Source organism: Chrysemys picta, chromosome 12, assembly GCF_011386835.1.
Source record: "Chrysemys picta bellii isolate R12L10 chromosome 12, ASM1138683v2, whole genome shotgun sequence".
Taxonomy (NCBI): Eukaryota; Metazoa; Chordata; order Testudines; family Emydidae; genus Chrysemys; species Chrysemys picta.
Genome location: NC_088802.1, coordinates 54,689,218 through 54,707,500, shown reverse-complemented (window position 1 = coordinate 54,707,500; position 18,283 = coordinate 54,689,218). Strand labels below are relative to the sequence as shown.

Sequence of the window (18,283 nt, the reverse complement as noted above, 5' to 3'; positions counted from 1 at the left end):
GAGGCGGCGCAGACAGACATGTCAGGATTCACCCCCCTGCCCTCCCCGTGTCCTGTCACCTCCCCACTCCACAACACCAAGGCAATTACCTTGGACCAACCCCCCTCAACTGAAAATGTGGAGTGCGCATGTACCATCCAGCCTCCCCCCGGGTCCCAGGCCCCTCCCCAGCTGTTCAACCGCTTTTACTGACCTTTCCCCTGCTCTACTCACCCACCCGCATGCAGCCACCCCTGGTGTGCTGGGACAGACCCAGTGCGCAGAGACAGAGCTCAGACCCTCCTGTGCCCCATGCCTTGGCTCCTGCCACCCAAGGTGCAGGAGAATCGCCACTAACGGGGGGGGGCAGTATAGGGCTGCTGACACACAGCTGGGCAGCTCTGATTCCATCCACTAGATGAGTTCCAATCCCCTTCCCCGCCACCCAGGGCCAACGAGGGGCTCAGAAACCTGCTGAAGGGCTGGTCTCTGGGCATTGGAGGAGGGGGGATGCACGGTACCCCCCCACACACGCTCTTCCTGCCCCCCCTTGTCTTGGCTGTCAGAAGGGAGCGGGGGGGCATTTGATGGGGGCAGCCTCTCCGGTGTCAGCGTAGTGTGGAAATTAGCATGAAATGGAGCTGCTGAAACCAGACCCAGGGCCTGGCCTGGCCTGGCCCAGCCCCGCTGCCCGGCCGCTGTGTCGCACAGATGGGGCGGGGGCAGAGGATTCTGGGATAGCAAGGCCCCCCACCAAGGGCCCCCCCAATCCTGCAGACTCGGGGCTGGGCGGCCCATACGAAGGGTTTGGAGCCTGGCAGGATTCCCAGGGCCCAGCTCCTCACCTGAGTTGCCGTGAAGTCGAAGGCCACGTCGAAGACGTAGGATTTCTCGCGGGAGCGGTTGGCTCGCAGGATGTCCTCGGGGTCCTCCATGGGGTCCATGAGCACCACCACCTGCCGGGACACCGGGTGCCAGGGGTCAGCGGGGTGTGGCCACGTGCCAGCCTCCTTTCCTGGGCATCTCTGGGATCAGGCCTGCCTGCCCCACACGCTGCGACCCGCACTCTCCTTGGGAAGCCGCGTGTCCCGGTGCAGCAGTCGGGGGGACGAGGGATGGCGAGAGGCTGGCACCTGGGCTGCGGCATGCGCTGGGCTGTCATGCACCTTCTACAACAGGATGGCAGCGAAACAAACCTCCACTGGGTCTCTGGGACAGCCCCCGGCTTGCCCCACTGACCAGGCTGGGCAGAGACCATCTCCCAGGGGGGCCGGCTGGGGCAGGGGGCCATTCCGCTCTGCGACAGGTAAGCAGCTCCTTGTGACTCCTGGAGAGCCCCTGACCCAAGAGACTCCCCAACAGGGGAGACACCCCGAGGCCGCACGCCAGGGGGAGGGGCCCGCTGGGGGCGCAGGCCCTTGGTGCCAGCTCGCAGCTACGTGGCCTGGGAAGTGGTGCTGCCCCAATCTGGGGTCAGTCCAAATGGTTTGTTTCCATATTGGCCATGTTTTAATGTTACATTTGGTTTATATATATAAAAACCACAGTCACTTTCCAAATGAAACGTCCGTTTGAAAACAAACCCTGGCAAAGCAGGACGTGTCGCTTTGGTCAACGCTTCTCCCCCGACATTTTCCAAAATGAATTTTTTGTCAAAACAGACACGAGTTTGAAAAAAGAAATTGGTTTAGTCAAAAAGGTGTTTTCCGAGGGGGATCTGTTCCGCTGACCGTTCCCCAGCCAGCTTCACTGCTGACATCAGGGGAGCGCCACGTGACAGCCGGCTCCATCACGCCCTCCGAGATGGCTGGGTTCCCGGCTCTGTCATGCCCCCCGCCCTGGCATGGCTCCATCACCCCCTGCCCTGGTTCAGCTCCCAGCTCCGCCATGCCCCCCCGCCCTGGCATGGCTCCCAGCTCCAGCATGCCTCCTGCCCTGGCATGGCTCCATCACACCTCCCACCCCGGCATGGCTCACGGCTCCATCGCCCCTCCCCTCCCCACCTTAGCACAACTCCCAGCTCCATGGTGCCCCCCACCCTGGTACAGCTCCTGTCTCCGTCTTGCCCCCGCCCTGGCATGGCTCCTGCCCTTCCCTTTCTCAGTCTCTGTTTGCTGCTACCCTCCCCTGGGGGCTCAGGGTTTGCAGCCTTTTAATAACTGACCTGATTCAGAGATGTGAGACGGGCTGGCCCCTGGGGGCTCGGCTGGCAATTAGACGGCGCTAACCTGGAGCTCAGCTGCACTCCGGGGAGATCTCTGCAGGCATGTACGGGGTACGGATTGTCTAGCAGGGACCGACCTCTGCTTTGGCCTCTCCTCCCAGCAGGGACAAATGGAGAAGGTAGATCCAGAAGGAGACGGTCTCCGCGCTCCCCAGGGAACGCTAGCCAGAGACCTCCCTGCTCCCGAATGGGGGTCACCCGGGAACTGGGCCTGCAGGTTAACGTCACTGCTGCTCTCTCAGGGGAGCTAGGAGATCAGGTTTGCCGGAGTGGCCTTTATTTAAAGATTAGCTGGGTCTCAGGTGTCGGCTGGGGAGACACTGCTACAGCTGGGTGGTGGAACCGAGTCAGGGCCCTGGAGCAGCAGCTCCGCTTTCCAGATGGCACCAGGCAGAGGAGAACAACGGCGGGGATTGCGGGGGGCTGCGGGTCCCAAGCAGAGCTGGGGCCGGAGGGTGCGAGGTCAGGACTGAGAGGCAACAGCAAGGGGCAGAACTTGGCTCCCTGGTCCAGCACGAGCCACACAGAATCCAGAGGCGAGTGCCAGGGGCTGCAGGCTCTGTGCGTTACCCAGCGTTCCTCACCCACCCAGCCCCCGCCAGGGAAACATTTATCCTCCTTTGTCCTCCTGTGAGCTCTGCTGCCCCCGGCTCCTGCTCCCGGGCGCGGCCCAGGGCTGCGGGGGAGAGGACAGGCCCATACTCGCTGCTGGGACATCCCTCCCCATTCACAAGGCACCTGGCTGTTTGCTGAGGCCCCACGGGAGGAGATAAGCTGTTCTTCAGGAAGGCGGAGGCTGGCTCTGGAGTGGGTGGCTTAGGGGGCCTGGCTGTGCCTGGTAGGGTGACCAGACAGCAAGTGTGAAAAATCAGGATGGGGGTGGGGGGTAATAGGAACCTATATAAGAAAAATACCCCAAAATCGAGACTGTCCCTATAAAATCGGGACATCTGGTCACCCTAGTGCCTGGGTCCGTTGTGGGGAGCCCAGCAAGGCAGATTGCCCAGAGCACTGAAATAAGGAGGAAATGCAGGGGGATGGGATGGGGGGATCCAGGGATCCCCGATGGCTCTAGGTCCAGGGATCCACTCCACTTGCATGCACCACACCAGTGGCAGCTGGGAAAAGCTGGAGGCCAAGGGTCCAGGAGAGTCCAGTGGCTATCGCCCCAGGTCCAGCTCCGGGGGCGGTTCCCCTGGAAATGCAGCCGCTGCCGCCTGGCATCAGGTTCCTCTTTGAACGGGTGGGAACGAGGCTCGGGTTGGGTTTCAGAGAAGGAGAGAACAAAACCGTCCTCAGAGCCTCTTGGCCGGGGCTCAGCGTAATCTGATCAGCAGCCACCAGCCCGGCCAGGCGAGGCACATGAGCGCAGCAGGGAAGGGGCCTGGCCAAGGGACCACCAGCCTGGCATCCCACCCCGTCGCCATCCCAGGCAGACGGCAGAGCTCCCCAGTGTTGGGGCAGGAGGTTTCAGAGGAAGCCGTAAGCCCCCAGCAAACACCCCCAGCTCTGCAGTGCTGCACAGGGGACGGCCCTGGAACCCCAGCAGCTGATCTGATGGTGCCCTCAAGCTGTCACTAGCATGCTCACCAGCATCCTGGCATATGCCAGGGCTAGTCACAGAAATGTACAACCCCTAGCTCTTCTCCGGCGCTTGCCATCAGTTGATCTCAATGCACCTTACAAAGGAGGCCGATATTTCAGGCCATTTTACAGATGGAATCTGAGGCACAAAGAGATGCAATGACGTGCCCAGGGTCACCCAGTGGGCGGGTGGTCAAAATGGGATTAGAACTCAGTTCGGTGCTCTAGCCACTAAAGCCTCCCTCAGCTTCCAGCATATCCTGCTGCAGCAAGTTCCAGAGGTTAACAACCTTCTGCACATAAAGTAAGCGCATACATACAGCGAGTCCCAGGCACTAACGAGCCCCGGCTCATTCTTACAAAGGGCTTGCTGTATCCATGCTAAGACTGTTGCCAAGGCAACCAAGAGATGGCAGCAGAAGCTACAGGGGTCTTGCGAGTACATCCCCCTCTGAGGTGTGGGGGATGGCCCGTCAAGCTCACAAGCTGGCGGGAGACAGTACTTGTGCCTGAGGTTGCGGGGGCTAAAATGCTTCAGGCCAGATTTCCAGCTGGCATCAGCCAGGGTCTCCAGCAGGCCGACGGAGCTGCCCCGCCTGACCCCCGCTGAGGTGCCGTCCCCTCCAGACTGACCCCTGCGGGGACAGCGGTGGGAAATGCAGGAGGCTGAGGGACAGGGCAGAGCGGGCGGTGGACGGGCTGCGGTGAGGACGTTCGCCCTGTGCTGGCTGCCAGGCCTGGGCGAGCCAGTACTGCCGGGACAGCGGCACAGGAGGGACGGGCTGCTCTCCCGTTGTGCCTCCTGAATTGGGGCATTGTTCCCGGGGCCAGGGCCGGCCCTTAACGAGCGCTTTGTGCACGGTGCCAAGAGAATCCAACTGTCCTCCCCTGCGCCGATCCGGGCTTTGATCGCAGTCCTCTGCGGGCCAGCGACACACAAAAGCGGCTCTGTGCCGCGCAGGCCGCCCCGGGCAGCGCCAGCAAGGTGCCCTCCACAGGGGGGACAAGCAGGGAGCACTCCCCACACACTCTGGCAGCAACACAGCGGAGGGAGTCGGGGTGGGGAGCTTTTCACGCTGGCCGGGGGTGCTCTCCCCGACTCTCCCCCTTGGCCATGCTACACCAGGGAGGGAAGGGCTGGATCCACCAGACCACCCGACCCATAGATGCTCCCTCCCCACCAGTCCCTGGCCCCTCCACGGACACTTCCTCCAGCCCCTTCCCCCCAACGACGATACGGGGGGGGGGGGCACACAGCCAGCGCAGCACTGCCCCCTTCCCCCGCCTCCCACTGCCTTCTCCCCGTCTCCCATTTCAATGCAGATTTTGACCTTTCCCGAGTGCCGGGCTGGCAGGCTGGTGTCTGTGTGTGTAACCCTACCCCGGGGGGAGCGGGGGAGCGTCACTCCACCCCACCTGCCCTACTTCCAGCCTGGCCAGCATCTCCTAGGTGAGAAACAGAGTGCCCCCCCCCACCGGGCTGTGGGCATCCCCCTGCCCCAGAGCCACTTACTGGGGTGCCAGGTCACCAGATAGGGGTTAACATCACTCCCCTCGCCCCAGCCCCTGGCATTCCTTCTATCGCAAGGACTTCTAGGGCTCCTGTAGTGTCCCGCTCTGCTTTGGTATTGTAGGGTCTCCCATAAGGACAGAGCTACGCACACTGGTTTGTTATTGTAGGGTCTCCCATAAGGGCAGAGCTACACCCACTGATTTGGTATTGTAGGGTCTCCCATAAGGGCAGGGCTACACATGCTGGTTTGTTATTGTAGGGTCTCCCATAAGGGCAGGGCTACACCCGCTGGTTTGTTATTGTAGGGTCTCCCAGGGTGGTGGGCACTGGTTTTTGTTATTAAAATCCACGTTTGTATTATAAATACAAAGAGGAGAAAGAAGTCCTGCTACCCGCCCCCTGCCCTCTAGCACAGGGCAGCGACAGGGCCCCGCACGCTGGCTCCCCAACAGAATGGGTTCAAGCAGGAACTAGCAAGGGCAGAGCTGGGCAGGACAGATCCCTGACACCATGGGGACGGCGGGGGCAGGATCAGACAAGCTGCAAGGAAGCCCCCGTAGCCCCCATGCCCAGGTGCTGGGATCAGGAGAGATCCTGTCCAGGCCCCCAGGCCCTGGCATCCCTGGTCCCCCCAGATCCTGACGTGGCAGCTGGGTTTGTCTCCAGAAGTTCCATTGCTTGGAGCCAGCGTTGACCCCCCCGTCCCCCGGCCTGCGCACAGTCGTTGCCACGGCGACTAGGTGCTCCGATAAACCATGCCAGTGCACGTCTGAGATAGCATTGTCCCCTGGCCGGAGCGGGGCCCACGCCGGCCCCTGTGCACCCGGGGGAGGGTGCACATGCTAGCCAAGGCAACCCAGAGAAGCAGCTTGCGTCTGACCTCCCCCCCCACACACAGGAGTGGCCAACACCCCCCACTCTCATCCCCCGCACGGCGCGGGCAGAGCCACGGGCATAGGATGGCTGCTTCCCCTGGCCTGGCCTTTGTTCTCGGTTTTACCAGGGGAAGAAAATCAGCCAAAGAGGCCCAGAAGGGGAGGCTGTGGATTTGGCATCCCGGTGAAGCAGGGGCGGGCACTCCTTGGAGGTCAGTGGGGGGCACTTTTTCCTCCTGGCTAGTGAACTCGGTTGTGCTGGCACCTCGATCCCAGACCCGTCGCAACCCCCTCCTATCCCAGGCCTGGGCTCCCCCCACAACACCCCGGGACGGACGTAGGGCCCTAACATGTCAGGTCACCTCTGTTCTCACTTGCAGCAGCCCCTGCTGGTCCAGCCCTGGACAACTCGCCGGTCCTCCAGCTCTGGGGCTGTCTAGGACAGACCCCACCCTTGTCCTGCCTGGTGCGCCGTGCGTGTGTGAACAGACTGTGCAGAGGAGACCACACGTGAGAGCCGGAGTGCTTGTGCAATAGGGAGCCATCCTGCCATGCCCTGGGAGCTGGAGGAGGAGAGGCCTTGGGGACGTGCCTACCCCCTGTTGCTGCAAAGAAGGGAACGAAGGAAGGGGAAAAGAAAGGCAGGAATCCTAGAGGGAAAGATGGGCCTGGGGATGGCACGAGAACATGACAGGGAACACGTTCCTCCCAGCACCGCCCCAAGGCACCCGCCATCTGCCCGATTCTTATCTGACACCCAGGGCCTGGGTAAGGCCGAGGGCGCCGGCTGCCAGAGCCTCGTGATTACAGCAGGGCCACAGGAAGTGTCTAGCTCTTGTGAAAACAAGGAGGGGGCCTGAGGCAGTCGCTTAGAGTGGGGACGGCCCCTGCATCTCCGTGGGGCATTACCTCTAAAACCGGCTGGTCTGGAGCCTGCCAACCTACCCCGCAAGCTGTGTAACCGCCCCTTCCCTGTCCCCATGGTCCGGGCATCAGCCAGGCCCTCCCTCGGGAGTTCGGAAATGTCCCATTGCAGCCTTTTTTGGAACAAAGCATTTCACGCTGCAAAGACCTTTTCCTTCAGAAACGGGTTACAGAAGGGAATCCAAGGGTGCGCTTTTGAAACAACGCCAAAAGCCAAACAAAATGCTGCTATTTTGACAAACCCAAACGTTTCAATTGCCCCCAGAGGAATTTCCCTTCACCGAGGCTTTGGGGATTTGGGAGGTTTTGCTCCGTTACAGAGCGAAGGCAGACGTCGAAATCCCCAAATCCTTTGTGAAACAGAACGTCCGTTGTCCCCTGCTGGCTCTGACAGACAGCCCCCTCTCCCCCCGCAATCCGGCGGCACCTCGAAGGGGGCCTGGTCTGCCCAGCTCCCCACCTGGTCAGCCCTGGGCCCAGCCGCAGCTCTACTTCCAGCCCAGCCAGTTACCATCTGCCTGGAGAGTCCCCTAACGCCGTGCTCAGCCCAGGTAAACACAGATGGCAGAGACAGCGCGGAGCTCACGGCCGCCTGCTCTTCCCGTAATTGCTCGAGGGGAGGAAAAATATCCTGCTAATAAACGCAGCTTAATTTCCTCCTGATATGAGGCCGCACTGGGGCTGGCGAGCGGTGACCCGGCCCCAGTGCTTAGAGCTGGATCGATAATGGAACGGCGCGAGGGGAAGCCGAAGGGTCAGACAGCGCCAGGGGAGATGGGAAAGGTTGATAGGCCCAGACCCTCAGCCAAGGGCCAGATCTGGGGAGTTTGTTCCAAGGGTTTCTTATACTAAAGAGCAACTTCAGTGCCATGAGCAACCCTCCATTAACAAACCAGCGCGGGCAGGCCTGGGGCTCACACGCCACCTAGGACAACAGACCAGCAGGGGCAACCTGGTGTTTCTGATGAACCCTACAACAACAAACCAGAGAATACCTGGTCTCCTATAGCTACAGGTGGGCTACCCAGAGCTATCACCTAAGGTCACGCAAGGCTCAAGAAGGGGGAAAGGAAGACGCAGCGGTTAATCTTTTCTCATCCGGCTCCCCGCCACTCCCCTCACTCATTGAAGGTAGGGATTGATTCTGGGGCCGGGTTCTGTTTCCCTCCCTTTCAGCGTTTAGTTTTGGCTATGCCAATGCCCGGTAGCTTCTGGGGGTGGGCGGCTGATCTGAATTGTGACTGATCAGGGTGAGCGATCGACTCCTCACTGAACCCATCACGAGACATTTTCCTTTATCATTTGCATCCTGCATTCCCACACGGCGTGAAATACACCCCACCCCTCCAACAACCTGCAGTGCTGGGCGTGGCACGAACACATTGTGAGAGACAGGCCAGGCCCCCAAGAGCTCACGCACTAACCAGACAACGGTGCGCTCAAGGAAAGATAACAGCCTCACTTTCACAGATGGGGAATCGGGCCCCCATCTCCAGAATCCCAGCCCAGTGCCTCATCCACGCTGCCGCCCTGCCACCCATGCCCCTGCTCGGCGAGCTGCGGAGAGCACGCGCAGGAATTGAGACAGGCTGCAGCTGACAACCGGGAGCAGGAATTGTAATGCTCCAAGGCAATTTGCCACGTCGGGGGGAGGGTCCCCAGGGTGCATTTAAAAACGCTTCTTCTTGGGAGGGGGTTTTACTGGCTGGTTTGGATTTTAAAGGAAAGCCAGAATGACCCCTAATTAAAGCCAGTGGCCCCTATGGGGTGGGGGGCTGCTGGAGTGCTGGGCAGTCCAGCTGTATTCAGATGCCCAGCAGGTGCGCTCTTTGTGGGCACATGGGCCCAGGGGGTACAATTCTACCTGGACTTCTCTAGCACCTTGGGAAGCAGGTGATTCAATGCAAAACTAGCAACACAGGAAACCGAGTGGACCGGCATGAAAACACCTTGCTCTCTGCTTTTTAAAGGGCATCGAGAAAAAGAGCTCCTGGGAGATTTTGCTTGTTGCATCCCCGTCTCCCATCACAACCCTTAGCAAGAGAGACACTGCCAAGTATCCTCCATTCACACCTAATGTGGGAAAGGGCAGCGCGAGCTTCCTCCGTACGCTGCTCTGCCAATGCACCTCATTCTTAGCTTGCAAGCCCCTCCTTGCTAGCCCAACTCTGCCAATGCCCCTCCATCCTGACCCGCAGCCCCCCAGCCACACCATCTTTTAGGTTCATTTCTCTTTAGACTGGACACCGCGGGCTTTGCCAAAATGCACCAGAATCACAGCCACTTACTCTGACCTGAGGTAGGATTTGAACTTGGATCTGCCAGGGCGATGTCCCCGACACACGGTGCCAGCAAGCCCCCCCGCTCGCCCACCTGCCCTGAATGCTCCTGCCCTACCTGTTCATCCACTTTATGAGCTATGAGAGTAGCTCCTTCCTCCAGCTCCACCATGCTGATCGGCCGGATCCGAAGGGCCACCTGAAAGAGAGCGAAGAGAGGGTGAGAGATGCAGGCGGGGAACGGAGCCGGTGGAGGGAAGGCAGAAGAGACGGGGAATCGGCACCTGCACGTGAGCCATGGTGCCGCCTGGCACGGAGAGTCTCTGAAAGTTCCTAGCACTTAGGAAGCCGGCTGAGTGCGAGCCGCCCACCTGGCGCAGCGACTTCGCTGCGATGTCCATTCCCCACCCCACGCCTCACCTGAGGCATCGCCTCTCTAGCGAGGCAGCGCAGAGGCCCTGGCGCGCCCTCCCCGATGGCCACGCATGCAGCAATTGCAGCTTTTTCCTGGAAGAAAGAAAACACCGCTGGGAGCAGATCAGCGGCTCCGGCTGCACACACCAGCCCTGTCGCGAGTTTAAAGGGACAGCTTCAGCCAGTCTGTCCACAGAGGGGCTTTTCCCTCCCTCTAACCCTGAGCTCTTCGCTGCCTGGCCAGCCGCCGGAAGGGCTGGGCTGCAAAACGCTTATCAAATCCATCAATTAGCGAAGCTCCCCGCTAGCTGTTTGATCCATCAGCCCAAGGTGCAAAAAAGTTTGGTCTGAGAGAGCTAAGGTGCTGACGGCTAGTGATTCCTGGTGCAGCCGTGCAAACCAGACGGGGCAGCCGTGTCCAGACCAGCTCCCCAGACACTGTGGCATCGGTTCCCTCCTTTGCCTCATTCACCCTGTGAACACGGCTGCTACTCTGAAACCTGTCACCCCGTGTGTGTTTCACAGCTGAGCGGGTCCCCTGCGTGTCTGGGGGAGAGTCTCTCTAACGGTCACGTTCCCTATAAAGGGACCAGGAACTTGGGAAGAGGCCGAGTCCCACCCAGAAAGTCCAAAGCCAAGTGGGGTCAGTTCTGGGCCCCCACTCATCACTGGTGCTAATGGGGGTGAGGCCTGGGCACTGAGGAGGGGAGAAGCTCTATATTTGGGAGGGGGTCAATTCAAGTACTAGTGGGTGTCTGAGCCCTGGAAGTGCCCGCAATGTGCCAGGTGCTGGCTGTATGCCAGGACACAGCGCCAAGCTCTTCATCACCCAGTGGCAACACACCCGGATTTGTAACCTTTTGTATCCTTCATGTTGAAACGGTCCCAATGAACATTACGTTGTTAAAGATAAAGATGCAATAAAACCCAACTTAGCTTTCAAGTTTGAGCCCCTAGGGCGGTCACAGAACATTTAGGTGATAGAGAACCACTAGGAACGAGCCAACCAAACTTTATTTAAAAAAATGATCCGTGAAGCAAACAGGTATCGATTTCCACATACATAATGCTACAGTTATACGCCCACTCAGCAATGAAATAGTCTATCAAGGGGGTCAGTCCCCTGACAACAGCGTGAAGTACAGTCTTATAATCCCAGAGCCTCACCGGATCCTTTGGATGTTAATTGGCGCTCACTTGCAATTTAGCAAAACTGCTCCGTTTCTACTCCATGATACTACTCATTCATATGAATCTGTCCTTTACTCTCATTCTGTCTCCACCACTGCACTTTATCTAGGTGAACAGCTGCATCAGCGTCCTTCCCACACTGCCAGCACCGAAGCATTTCAATAAAACATTCAAGATTCTCAACAACACTGCTTAGAAACCTTGCGTGAACAACTCCCAACCCAGGAACCCAACCCTGGGGCCCGGCCTTGCTAACTTGTACCTTCCCAGAATGCTCTGCTTCCAACTTACCTTCAACTCTCTTGCGCGAGCAACTCCAATTTCCCAGACTCCTCTGCACTTTGGCTGAGTTAGTCTCCGTCCCTAACGTCTACTTATCTCTTATCCCAAACCACCCGATAGGCTCCCCGCTGTAAAACTGGCAGAACCCATCCCGCGGCGGAAGCTTGGTGAGTAGCTAGGGCCACTACTCATTTGTAGCAAATACTGCATCCCCGGACCTGTGTGTTACCCCCACACCAGGCCTGGCTTCCTAGCGAAGTCCAAGCTGAGTTGGGCACTTAAACATCATCTATGTTAATGAAGCACGAGTGTGTGAGCACAATCGGTGGGCCGCGGCGCTGACCAGAATCTCTTGCATGAACAGATCAAGAAATAGCATCTTTCCAGCCACTGACGCACATTGGCACATGTGGGAATTGTGTGGGGAGCGTCACCTGAGCCCTGCTATGGGGGCAGCACCACAACTCTGCAGTGCAAACGGACCCGTGGGTTATTGACACTGACACGCTTACACAGAGACACTCCAACGCAACCGTACAATGGAGGCTGCCTCTCCCCACAACATATGAACCAAGACGGGGCTGGGGAGGTGGAGAGGGGCTGGTCATAAGAGCACGGAGATAAAAGTCCAGCCATATCATTATGCACTTTGGGAGATTACACTCTAGGGCATGCGCACCTACACACACACGATACAGCATCCAGTGCACACTTTACAACGTGCACTGCTTGGCCTCAGATCCCACAAGTGCCCCCAAAGGAAGTTGAGGACACTCTGTGTCATCCAATATTGGTTTCTTATTGTTCCTCTTACATTCTTTGCTCTGCAGTATCTTTCTCCTTCTGTTCTGAAAAACAGGAAACCTGGAGAGGCGCTGGGATTTTTTAGAAGACAGTTTTACTGCTCTCCAGTAAACAGTTCCTTTAAAAATACTGGCATCATCCTTTGGTTTGTGTGTGTGTGTAATGCTGCTGCAATTCATGACGGCAAACTGTAGGAGGACAAAGGCTGCAAAATCCAGTCCTAGGAGGCTATAGCAAGTACTCACAAACAAATATATATTGGTATAGTACACACACACTTGTGCGCACGCACACACACACACACTCGTGCACACACCAACTAGATTAGCCACATACACACGTTATTTTGCATATACGTGCACACCACCACCACGCTTACACAGTGGAGGTCTGTAGCACCGAGCATCTCTGATCACACTGTGCGGCTTTATTCCAGGTGTGTAAGAGCTCCAGAGGGTTACACACACACACACACACACGTGTCAATCGACGTACCGCTCTATACACCTGTATGTTACCCAGGTACGCACACACCCTTTCCCCAGCTCTCTGTGTACAGCAGCGGTAGCGTTTCAAGCAACAAAGGCACGATTACTACAGTTCCCAGAGAACCTGCCCAGCCAGGAACGAGCGTGGGGACAGAGGCCTGGCTGCAGCCCACTCATTACATACAAATGCAGCTAGAGACACTTCCAGACTGAGCAGGGGGCAAGGGAAGACAAGTGACTAGCGCCCACCTTCCCACCCCCAGCCGCTGAGGCCAACATGCAAACTCCAGCTTTGGCTCCCGTTCTGACCAGCCACCCAGCCCTTTTCACCCTGCCGGACAGGACGCGAGCATCATTAACCAGCATGTACTAGGTAGGCAGCGCGGAGGGGAATTTCCCACTCTCCCCGGGTTCCCTTGGTGTGCCCGCCGGGGCATCACTGGGCACAGTGGGCAGCCAGTCCCTGCCAGCCTTACTCCCCCCACCCTGAGTGCTAATCAAGTGACAGAAAAGAAGAACTTACCGTGAGTTGCTGGTCTCTGGACTCCTTCACCTCCTTCATGATCCTGGCAGGTGCACAGAGGGGCTAGAGGGGCGGGCCGGCAGCTGGCACAAGCATGGCTCTCCGGCCCCGCAACCGCCACTTCCCCCTCCACAGCCCTGTCACTTACATCGGCTGTTTCCTAAACAACCTGAGACTTAGGCTAATCCTCCCAGAGACAAAGGGTGGGGGGACCGCCAGCCCTGCCTGCCCCTTTCCCATCCACGGGCTCAGGGCCTTTTGTCCTCTCCACCCCCCTGGAGGCTACAGAGCCACGAAGGGCTGGGGTGCAGCATTCCTGCTCCCTTCGGGGAGCTCTGCCGCTCTCTCCAGCTGACTGGGCTGCGCTCAGGAGGGCCAGCCCAGCTCTGCCTTGCTGCTTTCGCTGCCTGCGGGATCTCGCCAGGTCCCCTGGAGATCTTTAAACTGTACACAACAACCGCAGCGCAGCCGGCTCCTGGTGACACCGGAGCACACAAGCGGCTGGGCTGGGCTCTGCTGTGCTCAGTCGCCCTCTGGCGGCAAGTATAGGGTGTGTGTGTGTGTGTGTGTGTGTGTGTGTGTGTGTGTGCCCTGCAGCTGTGCCACGGGGAGCTGGGCGTGGCATGGTGTGTGCGCGCGAGTGCCCTGCAGCTCTGCCACAGGGGAGCTGGGCGTGGTGGGTGTGTGTGTGTGTGTGTGCGAGCCCTGCAGCTGTGCCACAGGGGAGCTGGGTGTGGTGTGTGTGTGTGTGTGTGCCCTGCAGCTCTGCCACAGGGGAGCTGGGTGTGGTGTGTGTGTGTGTGTGCCCTGCAGCTGTGCCACGGGGAGCTGGGCGTGGTGTGTGTGTGTGCCCTGCAGCTGTGCCACGGGGAGCTGGGCGTGGTGTGTGTGTGTGTGTGTGCCCTGCAGCTCTGCCACAGGGGAGCTGGGCGTGGTGGGTGTGTGGGTGTGTGTGTGTGCCCTGCAGCTCTGCCACAGGGGAGCTGGGTGTGGTGTGTGGGTGTGTGTGTGCATGCCCTGCAGCTGTGCCACGGGGAGCTGGGCGTGGTGTGTGCACGTGCCCTGCAGCTGTGCCATGGGGAGCTGGGCGTGGTGAGTGTGTGTGTGTGTGTGTGTGTGCCCTGCAGCTGTACCACGGGGAGCTGGGCATGGTGTGTGTGTGTCTGTGTGTGTGCGCGCGAGTGCCCTGCAGCTCTGCCACAGGGGAGCTGGGTGTGGTGTGTGTGTGTGCGTGCCCTGCAGCTGTGCCATGGGGAGCTGGGCATGGTGTGTGTGTCTGTGTGTGTGCGCGCGAGTGCCCTGCAGCTCTGCCACAGGGGAGCTGGGCGTGGTGGGTGTGTGTGTGTGTGTGTGCGAGCCCTGCAGCTGTGCCACAGGGGAGCTGGGTGTGGTGTGTGTGTGTGTGTGTGCCCTGCAGCTCTGCCACAGGGGAGCTGGGTGTGGTGTGTGTGTGTGTGTGCCCTGCAGCTCTGCCACAGGGGAGCTGGGCGTGGTGGGTGTGTGGGTGTGTGTGTGTGCCCTGCAGCTCTGCCACAGGGGAGCTGGGTGTGGTGTGTGTGTGTGTGTGCCCTGCAGCTGTGCCACGGGGAGCTGGGCGTGGTGTGTGTGTGTGTGTGTGTGTGCCCTGCAGCTCTGCCACAGGGGAGCTGGGCGTGGTGGGTGTGTGGGTGTGTGTGTGTGCCCTGCAGCTCTGCCACAGGGGAGCTGGGTGTGGTGTGTGGGTGTGTGTGTGCATGCCCTGCAGCTGTGCCACGGGGAGCTGGGCGTGGTGTGTGCACGTGCCCTGCAGCTGTGCCATGGGGAGCTGGGCGTGGTGAGTGTGTGTGTGTGTGTGTGCCCTGCAGCTGTACCACGGGGAGCTGGGCATGGTGTGTGTGTGTCTGTGTGTGTGCGCGCGAGTGCCCTGCAGCTCTGCCACAGGGGAGCTGGGTGTGGTGTGTGTGTGTGTGTGTGTGTGTGTGTGTGTGTGCCCTGCAGCTGTGCCACAGGGGAGCTGGGCGTGGTGGGTGTGTGGGTGTGTGTGTGCGTGCCCTGCAGCTGTGCCACGGGGAGCTGGGCGTGGTGTGTGCACGTGCCCTGCAGCTGTGCCATGGGGAGCTGGGCGTGGTGAGTGTGTGTGTGTGTGTGTGTGTGCCCTGCAGCTGTACCACGGGGAGCTGGGCATGGTGTGTGTGTGTCTGTGTGTGTGCGCGCGAGTGCCCTGCAGCTCTGCCACAGGGGAGCTGGGTGTGGTGTGTGTGTGTGTGTGTGTGTGTGCCCTGCAGCTGTGCCACACGGGAGCTGGGCGTGTGAACTGCGTCTATGCAGCAAGTGGGCACGCGTGGTGCTGGGCATGAAGGGTGGCTGTGCGGGAAGTGCCTGGGTGTGGTGTCTACATTCTTACTGCAACCCAGGCCGCGTCTGCACTGCACACCGCTGGTGGCAGCGTGTAGGGGGCGTGCACAGCAGGCCGGGTCCACACTGCGGTGGGGAGCTACTCGCCTGTGACGGCTCCGGCTGCGGGGAGGCAGAGGGGCACTACGCTGCTAAAACCAGCCGTGTCCACGGGGGAGGCACCGCTTGGCCGTGCAGGGGACACACCATCTGCCCGGCTATCAATGTCTGTGCTGGGGAAGGTGCAGCATGTGCACTCCACACGCCGCGGTAAGATTGGTGCAGTGTAGATGCACCTTAAAGAGAGAGACCTGTGCTTTTGCATGCTTTGAACCTGTGCTTGCTCCCCTAGCTGGGGTTCTTCTAGGTTAAGACCTCTGGGGAAGGTTTATGTGTGGGGACTGTCAGGGGTGGACAGAGGGTTGGGCTAAAAAAGGTGTAAAAGTCACGAAGCAGCTTCCAGTGTAGACGCACCAGCCAGCGTCTGTGCAACGTGGAGAAACAGAATGGACAGATGCTATAAATCATCAGCAGGATTTAACCAATAGCTTGGAAGAACACAGCCCGGCCAGAATCCAGATGTACCAGAGGGTTTCAGACTCAGAAATCAAACCAGGCTCTTTTGAAATAAACAGAAACAGACATGTTCCTACAGAGGGAGGCAGCGGCTGTCCCTCCGCAGAGCCCCAGTTGGACAGGACGGTAGGAGGCGCTGTGGGGTTTGATTGGCACCCGTGTGGCCTGTGGGAGCTTCGTTAAAGGTGTCTATTTCAGCAGAAAACAGTGGCCATTTGCGGAGCTGGCGTCAAGCTCAGACGGAGGCGGGCAGGGCTGCGGGGTTAGATCACCCAGCGTTTGCGGGACAGCAGGTGAACTGGCTTCTGGGCAGAGAGTTTTATTTCCCATAAAATCACTTGGTTGGTTTCCCAAGCAGCAAATACATCCAGTGTCTGGGTGTGACGGAAAATTGAGGCCGGGCCTCTTGAGGGAATCAAAGATCCCCGGGCACATGTACCAAAAGGAGGGATCCTGTCCAAATCTCTCTCTGGACATTACAGGCTACTAACCTAACTTCCCCGGCAACCTCCATCAGACAAGGACTCTTCACTTCCTGCCCTCGGACTGCTGGGCTGGGTTGCTGTGCGCCTCGTTTCACCCCAGAGCTGGCCGCATCGCATGCGATCCCAGCAGCACAATCTGGGGGCTGCTCAGTCGCCCCAAAGTGCCGTTGGGTTTCTAGGGCGCCTGGCCTTGGAGCAGGAATTCGGCCTCACAGCCTCAGCGTCATCCCCCTTTACAGCAGGAGAAAGTGAGGCACAAGGAGGGGAAATGACTTGTCCAAGGGCACAGAGAGCGAGAGGCAGAGCTGGGTGTAGAACCCAGGAGCCCTGGCTGCCACCGCCCCTGCACCGCACCACCTATGACACTGGCTAAGGCCCGGGCGGCTGAGAGCTGGGAACGAGCATATTCCCAAGGGGAACACAGCTTTGCTGGGGAGGGATGAGGACCCCCCCCCTCCTTTCTTAGCCTGGGCTCCTTTCCCAGCTGTGGGGCCAGACCCCTCCCCTCAGGCTAGGGCAAGCAGGGGGGAGGGAGAATCCGCACTGGGGAGATTGGGCTAGTGGCTGAGAAACTGGTGCAGGGAGGGTCTCCATCTAGCTAGCTCATGCAGATTCTTTCTGCAGAGATACGGCCTTCCCTGTCCTCGCCAGGCTCGCAACCTCTCGATCTCCGCAGCCTCCTTTCCTCTGGCCTCGCCACGTGCTATCTCCCTGCTTGTCTCCTGTCAGTGATCCCGTCCCTAGCCTGGCGCTTGGAGCACGGAGCCCCTCCGCCAACTTGCCCTTCTCTAGCACAGCGGCTCTCAACCTTTCCGGACTCCTGTCCCTCGTTCAGGAGTCTGATTTGTCCTGCGGACGCCAAGTTTCACCTCACTTCAAAACTGCTTGCTCACAACATCAGACACACAAACACAAAAGTGTCCCAGCCACTTACTGACAAATCGCGGACTTTCTCCTTTTTACCACAGAATTATAAAATAAATCCAGTGGAATAGAAATACTGTCCTTCCATTGCAGCGTGTAGGACATAGAGCAGTACAAACAAGTCACGGTCTGTATGAAATTGTAGTTTGTACTGACTTCGCTAGTGCTTTTAATGTAGCCTGTTGTAAAACTAAGCAAATCTCTAGAGGAGTTGATGTCCCCCCAGCAGACCTCTGCGTACGTCCAGGGTATGCGTACCTGTTCTGTGTTTGTACAGTGCCTAGCGCACTGGGCCCCTGCTCCACGACTGGGCCACCTGGGGACTACGGTGACACAAAGAATAAATAGCAGCAATAACAACACTCAGATGGGAACAGGCGTGGGGCAGGAGGGGGGAGGAGCGAGGGGCCAGGGCTACTGAGGGACAGAGTCTGCTCTACCGGATGCAGTCAGGACTCCTGGGTTCTATTCCTGGCTCTGGGTGAGTCACTCCCTCGCTCCGTGCCTCAGTTTCCCCATCTGTACAAAGGGGATGACTACACTGACGTGCCTGAGAGGCCACATGGAGAAGGGGCTCTGTACAAAAACGCTGGGTGAGCGGCCCGGAGAGCTTCTTTCACTTTCCCAACTGCAAGACACTGGAAAGGCCTTTCCGCAGGGCAATGCACGGGAGCTCCGCAGCTCTGAGCTCTCCCCGCGGAGTAGCAGCTTCAGGAGAAAGCTCCTGCCCGGAGCAGACTGAAGTTACAGCCACGAATGTGCAGCAATCTCCCCATCCCTGCCTGAAGTTTCTAGCCAGGTGTGCACATTCCCGAAGCAGTGCACCTGTATTTATACAAGGGGGC

General features: G+C 59.0%; 1 protein-coding gene across 3 annotated transcripts in view; it reads right to left on the bottom strand.

Moving 5' to 3' along the window:
• Nucleotides 1-13,587, bottom strand: part of KIF19 (kinesin family member 19) — a 29,052-nt gene extending 15,465 nt beyond the window's left edge. For 2 of the 3 annotated variants that reach the window (XM_005283126.5, XM_065563722.1), the window contains exons 1-3: nucleotides 13,081-13,587; nucleotides 9,497-9,577; nucleotides 825-935 (exon numbers count right to left, since the gene is read on the bottom strand). In XM_005283126.5, the coding sequence (XP_005283183.3) occupies nucleotides 825-935; nucleotides 9,497-9,577; nucleotides 13,081-13,119 (231 nt within the window). In that variant the 5' untranslated portion in view covers nucleotides 13,120-13,587. Of the gene's footprint in view, nucleotides 1-824; nucleotides 936-2,143; nucleotides 4,992-9,496; nucleotides 9,578-13,080 lie in introns of those variants that run through there. The other variant, XM_065563721.1, reaches the window with a different exon arrangement.
• Between the last annotated feature and the right edge of the window lie 4,696 nt (nucleotides 13,588-18,283).